The following is a 12,867-nucleotide window of genomic DNA, read 5'->3' on the forward strand; positions in this document are numbered from 1 at the left end:
TCCCTAATTATGTTGGGGTACCACACGGGAAACCAGCGGCCACGCAGCTGTTGTATATAGTGAATACCCAATGCCTAACATTATCTGAAAACAAAGGTAAAACAATGATTTTCAATCGAATGATATAAAGTTTTTTATGTAACTTCTAAGTGTGTTATTCAGGTTGAACATTTTGCTGTCATGCAAATCATATAGCACGTAATTCTAAACCAGAGCATTTAAACAAAGAGTAATCGAACGTACGCGTCCAGGGATGTAACAGGATTTTACTTTTGCATGGTTTTCCTTAAAGATGCAGAAAGAAATTTCACATTGTCGCTAAAATATCCGAATAATAAACTCCATTGACGTAATTAGGAGATAGAGTATTGTTTATACCTGCTAGTATTTTATATAAAATATTAACACAGTGATACTTCGGCTTCACCAGTTGGTGCGAAACCTTATCATACCATTCATTCTCATATTTTATGGCAAAGCACTATAATTGCCAAACAATAAGACTCAATACCACATTATACTTTATGACACGAAAGTACACAACAATAATGAATAATCGAGACCCTTCTACAAATGACTCATCCAACAAGAAATACACACACACACACACATATATTAGTCTTACCACACAAATATACGGTTCTGTGTAAGTGAACGCCAAGAGCACATGACTTCCTAGCGAGAGAATGATGCCCGACAACATCCAGGACATGTTCTTTCCCACCTTGTCGATTGCAAGGCCGAATATTGGCATAGTGATGGTCGCTAGGAGGTAAACCATACTGCCAAATGAAATTGTTTATTGTCACATACAAGGAAGATCTTTGATCGAACTATATGTCTAATTCCAATGAAAGTAATGAAGTAGTTTCTCATGTTCCGTATCATAGTACAATGAAATTGGCAAAATGGGATCATTTTGCGAATTTATTTCATTTAACAAATTGTTTCATTGGTCAGCATTTTTTTATAAAAGAAAGTGTTTAGTCGTTTACTAACATGTGATAACAAAAACTGTAAAAATGTTTTCTGTTCGTTACTTTTGTTATTTACTCGTTCCGGTAATTACTTCATATAATCGCAAAATACTTTTTAACAATTAAGCTCCCGAAACTCGGTTAATAAGATACGAACGACATCGGATGAGATCCTGTATATATACACCTTTTAGAATGCAGCTACATGTGGTAAAGATATGTTGAAACAACTACTATATTCAGTAACCTCTTTCAGGTGCAAGTATTTACTAACATTTTCCTCGTTAAGAGTAATACGTTATTAATGAAAGCTAGGTAGTTATTAACACAAAAACCTACCTGTTTATGTTGTCCGCTTGGTCGGCATTTCGGCCATATTTAGTTTCAAAGAACACTCTGAAATATAAAACATGTATATAATTGAATTGGGTTATGTTTTAACATACATCCTGAGTGTATATATGTAAAATAATATAAAGATCTAACTGAATACAACTTAATTTGGGTGTCAGCATTTTTCATTTATATGTCAGCGTGAAATATTTTTATTTAATGTGATGTATTTATCTGAGTGAAATGAAATTTGAAATATAGTATCATTAAATATTGTTGATTGTGTTTGATATTAAATGATTAAGCATGATACCTTTAAGAATTGTATTAACTTTAACTATGTTGTTTCTTTAAACAATACAAATGATATTTAAGAAAAAAACGTTTACGTATTTTAAACCAGTGATAAAAAGTGAAGTACATATATTTTGTTTATAATAGTTATACTTGATACATCATGTATGTATGAGACTTGGTATACCTATGTATCATAGACATGCGTATAGTTAATAGTTTATGTTCTGACACATGTACAGTCTTCATATCGCACCTAGGTCTAGTATTTCATAACTTACTGCCCCTGTGCCACAAACGGCATAAGTTGAAGGTAGTAAATGGCGGTTGTTACGCTGATCAGCCAAAATGAGGCTGAGAAATGCTTAACGTCCGATATCTTCATCGCTTCAACGTTTTCTTGGAGACAAAATGCAGTTTCACATGTTAAATACTAGTAGTTGATAACGCTCGTTAAATATAGATAATATTATTGAACAACTTACAGTGTAAAGAAATAATTCAGCGTACTGTGTGTGCAAAATAGGATATAAGTTGCATTATGCAGATACAAGTGATAGTTGTAATTAAGCTTTATAATTATAATACCATACATGTAAATATCTACTTATATAAATATACATCGCATATACATAAAACCTAAAAGCACGTTCTGTCTTAAAGTCGGTTATCTTAATTATACTATAAAGCAAATGTAACACATTATTACAGTTTCGGTGTTGCTAACACAATTAATTAACTAATTATTTATATCATATATAATATGAACGAAGTTAAAATTAAGGTGCACCAGCAGATGAGAAAACTTTATAATAGCACATGGTCATTAGTTAATAGAGAAACCCGAGTGCTAAACATTGTGATACAACTTAAAAGTAATATCACTAGAAACAATATACAAACATGCAACAAGTAAAACGATTAATAAGTATTTAGCCGCGCTATTATAGTCCATTCAATGACGTACCTTTTGACTTTGTATGTAATCCTAGGTTATGGTGGTGGTTGACAGTGTCTGCCCGTCGGTCGAGGATGGACAAAATTACAGCAGAGAGACCGCAGACACAAGGGCAACACCCGAACCTGATAAATATGAGTCGTATTGGCAGAGACGTAATGAAAGTCAGTGTTTTTTAAGTTTAAATACCACATGTTAGTCTGATAGCAACAGAGGGAAGACGTAAACCCGATTATGCAAACCTTTCAACGTAGCAAGATGTATACAGCAATATAATGCATGAATAAACAAATGACCATTGTGTCATTAAGAGTGGTTTTCTAGTTAAATGACACGTGTATAAACAAATGATATGTGTATGCTTAACAGTATTTATAAATACATCTAAATAATAGGTGAGTTGAGAATTGACACCTGTGCACAGAATAGTTCACAAACGCCCTCCGTAACTGTGTAATTTACCGTAAAGCATTATGCATATTAATTTCCGATATGAAATGTGACAATCACTTTTACATGCGGTTTAAAGAATAGCGGCATGAAAAACACATTTCTATTATTATGGAATAATCATCATATCAGCTGGTAGAGTGATGTACTAGTATCCCGCGGCTGTGGGTTCGAGTACCATACCAGTATTTAGTAAATTAATAAACAGTATTTATGTAAAAATCAGGAATTATTTAGTTGAATCTCAATAATTCGTAATGGTTATTTGGCTTATTATACAGATGATACCTTACAAATGTCAATTATGTTACTATTTTAAGAAAGATATCTAATACATGAATATAATATACATGGATAACACAAATCACGTGCGTTGTGACAAAGGTGATAATTAAGCTTGAACATTAAGAAAGTTCACGTTTGTAGTGAAAAATGGACTACGAACAATATCCGGCATGCCCAATTACATCGACGGAAGCGTTTAAAACCAGATTTAAACGGTAATTTCAGAACAGACCATCTAATGGAATATAACCACCCCGTAATCACTTGCCAACGAGTAATGTCACTCCGAGACATGTGGGTTGATCAAACACGTTGGAGAAATACTCGTAGATTGGGACCATCACATTGATAGTAAGGACGCTGCTCTGAAACAAACACGGGTAACTGTTATTCAGTCATTTATTCAGTCATTTATGGGATGGTACGCGATGTTATCCTATGTATACAACAACATAAAAAGTTATGGTTTAGATTGACTGTTTAATAACATCACTTGTGTGTTACACATGCACGATTTGTTGGTTTCCATGGACTTTGGTTTCCATGGACTTATTAGCAATCAATAAATTGTTGTGATTCGTAATACGTTAAAATGTGCATACTCGATTGTCCTGTCGTGCCGCACTGACTTTAAGCACCTAAATCGTTCGTCATAACCGACTTAATCATTTAAAGACTTATACATTCGTGTTCGATATGCATCAATTGACCTACAGATGCGCCCCTGCCATTCTTGATTTTTATAATGGATATTGTGTGCTCGCAAATCTTGCATCGGACTTATATAGCTTATATAGTATTGCTTTCTTTTGCTTGACACTAGTGTACCTACCAATATTGTGTTCTTTTGCTTGACACTAGTGTACCTACCAATATTGCTTTCTTTTGCTTGACACTAGTGTACCTACCAATATTGTGTTCTTTTGCTGCACATGCACACTCTCAACTTTCGCTTTCTCGTGCTGGACATACAGTTGTGTGCTCACCAATTTCGCTCTTTTTTGCTTGATCTAAACGTGTGCACGCACCCATTTTGCTGTCTTTTAGTGACCTTTTTCACCATTCTTAATTAATTTAACTGGACATTGGCATGTGTATACACCAATCGTGCTTTCTTTTACTGAACCTTTCATGTTCAACTCACCAATATTGCTGTTTTTATTGGACCCACACTTATGTACTCTTCCTCGTTGCTTTCTTTTGCTCGACTTTCACTTGTGTAACTACCTATTTTGCTTTTTTTGCTGCACCTGCACTTGTGTACTCACCAATTGCGCTGTCTTATTCTGGACCTTTCACTTATGTACTCACCAATTTTGTTATTTTATTGGACCAACACAAGGGTATCCATCAATTTTGCTTTCTTACAGTGAACCGAAACTTGTTTACTAACCTATCTTTATTGTTTCTTGTACGAGACCTACACGTATGTAATCGTAAGCTGCCCGCACATTTTTTATTTATCAAGCCTACGTCCTTATTCTGGACCAATCTTCACATGTGTACTAACAACTATTGCTATCTTTTACTTGTACCACCCCTGTGTTCTAACCTTAAATGATATCCTATACCGGTCCATTACTTGTGTTCTTAAATTTGGTGCTTTTCTATAAAAGAGCCTAACATGTTTATTCACCAATAGCGCTTTCCTATACTGGACAAATATTTTTGTTTATACCAATCCTTCTTTCTTATACAGGTTCCACACATGTGCTGTCATCCATTTGCTTCCATTCAATGGATCCACCCTGGTGTACTGACCAGTCCTAGTCAAATACAAGACCCACACCTATGTACTCACAAATATTGCGTATTTGCAATGGCCCCACGCCTGTGCTCTCACCAATGTAGCTGTGTAATTCACTAAATCCACACTTGTGTACCTACCAGTCTGTTGCTGAACCAACGCCTGTCTTGCTTTCTTTTACTGGCCCTGCAAATGTGCTCTCGTCAATCCTGCTTTAATTTACTGGTCCCATATTTGTGTACTCAACAATCGGACTGTATTTTACAAGATCAACACTTGTGTACTCAACATTCGAACTTTATCTCATTAGATCCACACGTGTGCACTCACGAATATTGTGTACTCTTTTACATGACCGACACTTATGAATTCACCAAACATTCACTTTTCAGAGACCCACATGTGTGTATTCACAAATATGGCTTTTCTCATTTTAATACACTTGTGTACTCACCAATCTTGCTGCGCTGATTTTGAGACCCATCACCATGTTCAACTCCTTTTGTCGGAACCATTTGACGGCCATGTTGTCGTTTGCTATAGCCACAGGGCCCTCAACGAATCTAATAGAATTTTAATGTTTGAAACAGAGTGTTTATAAACATATAATTTAGATAAAGTATATGTAAGAATTATATTTAAGATATCATCTTATGTTTTAATTATTTCTAATTTAGCACTTGATGTTTAAATTATAAAACACTGGCAATTTTTTAAATAATATCATTGCTATGTGTTTAATCATTTAATAATTATTTTCAAATTAAAGCTAGTATAAAAGATATAATGAAATAAAATCAAAATAGATAAAAGGTTGATGAATTAAAACCTCCATGTGTAACAAAAGTTTAGAATAAATGGTAAAAGAAAATACACTGAAAAACAGTTATATGCAATAACAAATAAGTTTTGCCTGTAGTACAAAAAACTCTTACATGTACATTAACATATACCCGTACGCTATAAGGAAATATTAGTTCATACGACACATAGACAAACTTTTGGTTCTGAAGCAAAAACGAGTTCCTGTATTAGTATCAGCTTCATCTTGGTCGTTATGAGTGTAATTAAACTGACCAAAATGTCCTATATGGTTAATAATAATTTAATAATGTTTAATTGAAATGGCTCGTTAGTATTAATGTATTGTTTTAAGAATTAGTAAATAAAATGATGAAAATGAAATCATATATACTCGCTTAAAAGAAAAACTACATATCCAAAATTACAATCATGACATGTTTGCATACAAATCTGCATAGCTATTGTGACTGTATATAGTTCCTTCACTTTAAATTAACATAACTAGTCTTACCCAAACAGCGCCCGTGAAGCCCACATGACCCAATACTGCCCATGCATGGCACCCAGAGCAAAGATAGTCTGAAAAAAATACAATAAACATTCGGTTAATCCGATGGGGCTCATCCTAAACTTCAAATAATTTCCAGATAATGTGGTCAAATAGCGTCCTTTGTGTTTTTGATCAATTGAGAGAAAAAAAGTGAACTTGTCTTTTAAAAGAAAACTAGCGGATGATAAAATGTATTTCTTTTCTGATAGTTTTCGGTTGTAACATTATTCCCATATACGTGTGATAATTATGGTTCTAAACGGGAGAACTAAATACCATTATATAAACTTGTTAAATTGTTGCGCTGACAGCATTTAGTTTAGCTCTGTTAAGTTCAAATAAAGTTTGGTGAGTTCATGGTAATTTAATCGATGCCATGGTAAAGCAATTGTTGCTTGTAGAGTACACGTATTTCATGTCATTGTGGAAAACATCTTTCAAATATACGAGTTGTGATTTAGTTCGAAAAATATAGAACTTGTGTACCATTTTTTGTGCCCAATGCCATAATAAATAATACATTACACATTAATCCATACATTGTATATTGATATATTTAACTATGACACAGAGACATTTTGGTTACAATCCGCTAGTCTTTGATTTAATGCAACGGACGAATGAAATGAATTGTGTCTATACATGGTACTGGATCAACGGGGTTCACAGGGGTTTAAACACGGGCTGAACGGAATGTAAAAACAAACGTTTGCAAATATCTCAAATTATTTAAATACATGTGCTAAAATGTTTAACGCATAAAAGACTTTTTGTCTTGTGGTTTGTGTCGATATTTCAAGATGAAAGATCATTGAATACATGTAATGAAATTGATACCATTTGACAGTTCACGTTGCGTGCAGCATAACCGTGTAAATGAATGATGTGCACATATAATGTTTGACAAAGAACACAGGCTTATTTAATAAAGTTATTCTGATGTACGGTATTACACATTGTCATAAGCAGCATAACACACTGTCTTTTATTCACTGGTTAAAATTATTAAGAAATTGTGTTTTAAAAAGATATTTAAAAAAAAGCACCACTTATAGGTGTGTTTACATCCATAAACCTGTAACTGTGAACCCCACAAAGTCACGTGATCATGTACACTGTATATAATACAAGACGATTACTAACATGGGCCACGACGAGGAGGAACGCTGACACGGTAAGACTGGCCCTGATGCCGACCTTGTCAACCATGAAGCCTCCGATCAGACAGGACAGGATGCTAGCCCACTGAATGGTCGAGTAGAAGCCCATGTACTGGACCTGTGAGATACGCATGTCAGACAGGATGTAGTTCTGTAAGGACGCCGGAGAATCGTTGCACCAGTAGTCACCTGCATTAGGTAATTCACTATAAGCGAATATATCGTTATATATGTAATAATTGATACCGATACTACTACTACTACTACTACTACTACTACTACTACTACTACTACTACTACAACTACTACTATAACTACTTCTACTACTGCTACTGCTACTTCTACTGCTTACTGCTGCTACTAGTTCTACTACTACTGCTACTACTACTGCTACTTCTACTACTACCACTACTACTACTACTACTACTACTACTACTACTACTACTACTACTACTACTACTACTACTACTACTACTATAACTACTTCTACTACTGCTACTTCTACTGTTACTGCTGCTACTTGTTCTACTACTACTGCTACTTTTACTACTACTTCTACCACTAATACTACTACTACTACTACTACTGCTACTACTACTACTACTACTACTACTACTACTACTACTACTACTACTACTACTACTACTACTACTACTACTACTACTACTACTACTACAACTACTACTACTACTACTACTACTACTACTACTACTACTATTACTACTACTACTACTACTACTACTACTACTACTACTACTACTACTACTACTTGTACTACTACCACTACTACCTCTACTACTACTACTACTACTACTACTACTACTACTACTACTACAACTACTACTACTACTACTACTACTACTACTACTACTACTACTACAACTACTCCTACTTCTACTTCTACTATTACTACTACTTATAATAATAATCGTCAATATGTTTTTTTATTGAAGCACATAAAATATCGCGACATAATACATTATTTATGTTCTGGTATAAATGATGACTATGAGTATTGAACACGTTCTGTTGCAGAAGCATGATCCGTTCATTTTTTACGGGGCGGACATAAAAAAACACGTATAAAAATTCGTATTAGTTTCCTGTACACTCCGGCCTTAGCAAAGCTATCGTCCATATGAAGTATACATATCTAAAATATAATCTGTTTCAATATCAAGTTTATGGAGTTTGTCGGTGCTATTGTAATACCAAAACAAAATATCTACTAACGTTGCGTATAGAAGCATATGAGCAGTATGCAGATATTTCAACATGAAATTCATGGTCTTTGTTAATCGATTTTTTTAACATGAAGTATCCCATTTGTATTTTCTTTCATACCCATTCCTATCAGGCAAATGAAGACCAACACGGTGTAGCGACTGCAAGTTGATGATGGCAAACATAGTTGTCCATTAATCTTGTCATCGGGCGCTTGTGAGCTTGTGTCGTTGTTGATATCGGCACTGAACGCCTCGGTCGTCTATATAGACAAACACATTCAGATGTATTTTAAAGAATTTGCTACATTTTCCATGACAGCATTATCGTTATAAGCAGTTTTTGTTCGTGTCTTTTAATTATTTATTTGCAGCTATATAGTTTTGTTTTAACTTATTTGTTATAGCCCAATTATAGCTTATTGCTATACACATGTATTCTCGAATACGTTCCTGGGTCAAACCAATACTTACTTGCATTCTAAAATAAGCTCTCGAGAACGCTCCCAGAGTTGTGATCGACCATCATTTAGCATAATGTACGACCCGAACGCTTAATCAGTACACAATTATTTAAATACAAAATTAACAGAAACACAAACAAACAGACAGATTTTGTTAACACGTAAATTAGTTATAAATTTAAGTCATATGAAACAGTTTAAAAATGTCAACCATAATGTATTTTTTCTATATATTTAAACGACATTAATAAGATGAGATTTTTCTGATTATGTGTGCAAGGATGTTCCTGAAACAAAGTAAATAGCCGTTCGTCTAGGTGTACTTGCGTGATGGTAGATGGTAAAGATGCTGGCATATTGTCACTGGCATTTTTCAGAGCAACAACACAGGTGCCCTTGTACCCCTTTTCATCTAGTGAACCCTGCTGACCTTCTTCTAGTAGCGGTGTCCTTTCGTTTGGTTGATCGGACATTGTCCGTGGCTGAAGTAGCGAATCGCGAAACTAAACCGTTTCACATAGTGTGGTCTAATCGTTCATAAGTTGTCGTTTGTTAAAACAAACTACTTGTATTCCGTCTGGAAATAAAGAGAAATCAGTATCCAAATTGGCATTGCCATCTTAACAAGTGCATGTTTGCATTCGATTATTATGGTAATCAACTGAAATAATACCTCACATCACGGACACATAAGTGTTGTTTTATAATGCGTGCAAACGGTCAACGTATATATTGCACGTATAATATTGAATACATACATGTTATCAGTACATTGACACATACACGAGACAACGATTATCTGAAAAATAACCCTTCAACTAAAATGGTATCGTGATATCAAATCATTTGCTGTGTTAGTGTTGGTTTTGCTGTCGGTAACATCCGTTTAAATATTCGGTTGAATAATGTTGTTTTTTGTCAACTTCTGTTTGTATTTTAGATGTTAGCCGGTTTCTTTATTTAGTAATTCGCCGCTGCTTGGACGGTTTGGCGAGTTTGAACGGAAAGTTGACCTTGTCAGAAGCTAACGTTCCCGTGATATATTTTGTTAAATGTAAAATGTCGTTATATGTGATGTTACTTGTTAATGGCTCTTTTATATGCTGTTATTTGTAAAGTGCCCTTATATATACTGTTATTTTAAAATGTCCTCATATATGTTGTTATTTGTAAAATGTTCTTACATGTGATTTTATTTGTAAAGTTCCCTGATATAAGCTGTTGTTTGTAAAGTGCCCTTATGTGTGATGTAATTTGTCATAGTTTTGAACATGGACCTATACAAACAAATTTGGGTTTGTATAGGTCCCTGTTTTTAAGTTGCAATGCCCCTGTTCGCTGATTTTGTATATGACATTAGTGCTGCCAATATTCATTTTTGATGTTCATTTACATTGAAAGCAATTATAAAACGTATTAATTAATATTGAATAGCAGTGATCGAACTGCTGTATGATAATATTAGTAGAAATCGATCATGGTTTATTACGAAAATGAAGAGGGATATGTTCCATTTTATAAAATGTGTGTGTATGCTTATTTCGATAGAATTCTTTCACTTTTAAGGATTATATCACATTACACAATGCATAGCATTACTCTTTTGTATTGACTTGGGTCTTGGTAACGTTTCATTGACACAATGTTAATGCAGACTTGGTTGGTATTTTGAAGATTCACGTATAATCGCTCTTAATTCCCAAGTCTACGAAAACATATGCCTTTTTGCAATATTGCCAAACGATAGCATTTTACTATATTGTAATTTAAATATTTAATAAGAATGTGTGCTTTTTGTAATGACATATTGATAATAAACGAAGTAAGTAATGTGATGTAAACAATGATGTTTTTTTAAATTTCTATCGAATTGTCGTATATGAATCTATAAAGTAATTAATATTTGAACCTGCAATTCAAACTTTAAAGGATGCTGAACATAATTGACGAATTATTGTATGACCCTTTAATTCGTTTTAAGGTTCGTAGAGGGACCTATACAAAGTGTGTATAGGTCCATGGTTCGTATGATAGGTTGACAAGAGGATGATCGTATCGCTTTCTTAAATCGTACACTATTTATTTAGTTACTTGTTCTCTGTTTCATATCCAGTAGGGATAAAAGTAAAATGACACAGAACAATTATACTCTTTCCTGATGCAGAGTTACTTGTAACCAATCTTTAACAAATAGCAGTTTTCACAGATAAAATATTTGTGGAGACCGTATGTGCAATACCGGAAACGCTCTTAATTTCCAAATGTGAATCCCGTAGAGACAAAAACCTATAAATACGCGTCGAAAACGGTGAAATTAACCGTCAGTTGGAGACACAGCTGACTCAAAGGAAGCTTCTGAACTGTCCTAACCGTTCATACGTCATTCTGATGAATAGTTTTGTTCTTGTTTACAATAGAATACCATTTTTATTGACGTTTTAATAAATGTACTGTAGTATGTTGTGATTGTCGGCTCGTTTTTTCCTGGCATAAAGTCAGTAAGGCGCGTGACGCGCCATCTTGACGAAACAATTGCGGCTGCAAATTAAAACCCAAAACAATGGCGTATACTGGAGATTCCAATGCAACGCTTCGTGATGTGAAGAAAGTGCAGTTTGGCATTCTTGGGCCAGATGAACTTGTACGTTGTCATATAATATTTCATGAAAATATGCGATCTTTTTAACGTCCTTTTAAAAAGATTGGGTGGGGAATGGTTTATGCAAGTTATGCATGCAACGGATTATAAAAAAAGAAATATTTTATAAGTTACGATATAATTTAAATTATGGGCAATATTGTTTGTTTAGTTCTAGTAACATATACTGACAAAATGCTGGCCTATAATTAGTAATTGGGAATAGTAAAATTGAAGTTTGCCTAGAACTGAATCTCCCTTATCTTAATATGTGAATCTGTTTATTTTAAATTGATGAGCTGACAAAGTTCAAGATGTAAATGTATTTGTTTGAATGTCATCCTTGTCAGTAACATGTCGAGCCTGAGCTCAAAGCAAGGATTAGTCCAAATAATTAGACGTAAGCTACCCCGATGTAAATCGACCTCATATTTATAGGAGTAAGCAAGGATCGGACATGGGTCCCCTGTATGACCAGCATACACTAACAGCCAGACTAAAGAGAACGCTCAACAACAAGGCTGTTTGAACTGACCTTATTTCACTTCAGTTTGTTAGATAAAAGTTTCATATTTGTTACCAAAATGTGAAGCACGTAAGATATATTAAATCTTCTTTCCAAAACCCTTGTGTTGTATTACAATTTCAGCGAAGGATGTCGGTTGTGGAGGGTGGACTCAAATATTCTGAGACCATGGAAGGAGGAAGACCGAAACTTGGCGGACTTATGGACCCTCGACAAGGGGTAGTCGACCGAAATAGTCGGTGTCAAACCTGCGCTGGGACCATGTCCGAGTGTCCTGGGCACTTTGCACATATCGAACTGGCCAAGCCTGTATTCCTCATTGGTTTTCTTACAAAGACGATTAAAGTGCTCCGATGTGTCTGCTTCTACTGTTCCAAGCTTCTTATTGAGCCTGTATGTTTAAGAATTATATTGTTACTGTTTTGTGTAGCTTTTTCTCTTTGAACACATCATAAAGC

At 34.5% G+C, this 12,867-nt stretch overlaps 2 protein-coding genes and 1 pseudogene across 9 annotated transcripts in view; 2 read left to right on the plus strand and 1 right to left on the minus strand.

The window, feature by feature from the left end:
• The window catches only part of LOC127833774 (major facilitator superfamily domain-containing protein 1-like), a 124,632-nt gene extending 114,552 nt beyond the window's left edge, over positions 1-10,080 (minus strand). For 3 of the 8 annotated variants that reach the window (XR_008027592.1, XR_008027591.1, XM_052359215.1), the window contains exons 1-7: positions 9,919-9,995; positions 9,569-9,822; positions 8,903-9,044; positions 7,542-7,747; positions 6,360-6,427; positions 5,499-5,607; positions 3,566-3,662 (exon numbers count right to left, since the gene is read on the minus strand). Coding sequence is in view for 6 of the 8 variants with exons in the window: in XM_052359215.1 (XP_052215175.1) it covers positions 3,566-3,662; positions 5,499-5,607; positions 6,360-6,427; positions 7,542-7,747; positions 8,903-9,044; positions 9,569-9,718 (772 nt within the window). In the remaining 2 variants the exon portion in view is untranslated. Of the gene's footprint in view, positions 1-3,565; positions 3,663-5,498; positions 5,608-6,359; positions 6,428-7,541; positions 7,748-8,902; positions 9,045-9,568; positions 9,823-9,918 lie in introns of all 8 variants that reach the window. The other 5 variants (XM_052359221.1, XM_052359217.1, XM_052359222.1 and 2 more) reach the window with 5 other exon arrangements.
• LOC127833765 (DNA-directed RNA polymerase II subunit RPB1-like) overlaps positions 1-12,867 on the plus strand; it is a 149,812-nt gene that overhangs the window by 98,252 nt on the left and 38,693 nt on the right. The window lies entirely within an intron of this gene.
• The window catches only part of LOC127833766 (DNA-directed RNA polymerase II subunit RPB1-like), a 29,711-nt pseudogene continuing 28,330 nt past the window's right edge, over positions 11,487-12,867 (plus strand).

This window comes from Dreissena polymorpha, chromosome 6, assembly GCF_020536995.1.
Source record: "Dreissena polymorpha isolate Duluth1 chromosome 6, UMN_Dpol_1.0, whole genome shotgun sequence".
NCBI lineage: Eukaryota > Metazoa > Mollusca > Bivalvia > Myida > Dreissenidae > Dreissena > Dreissena polymorpha.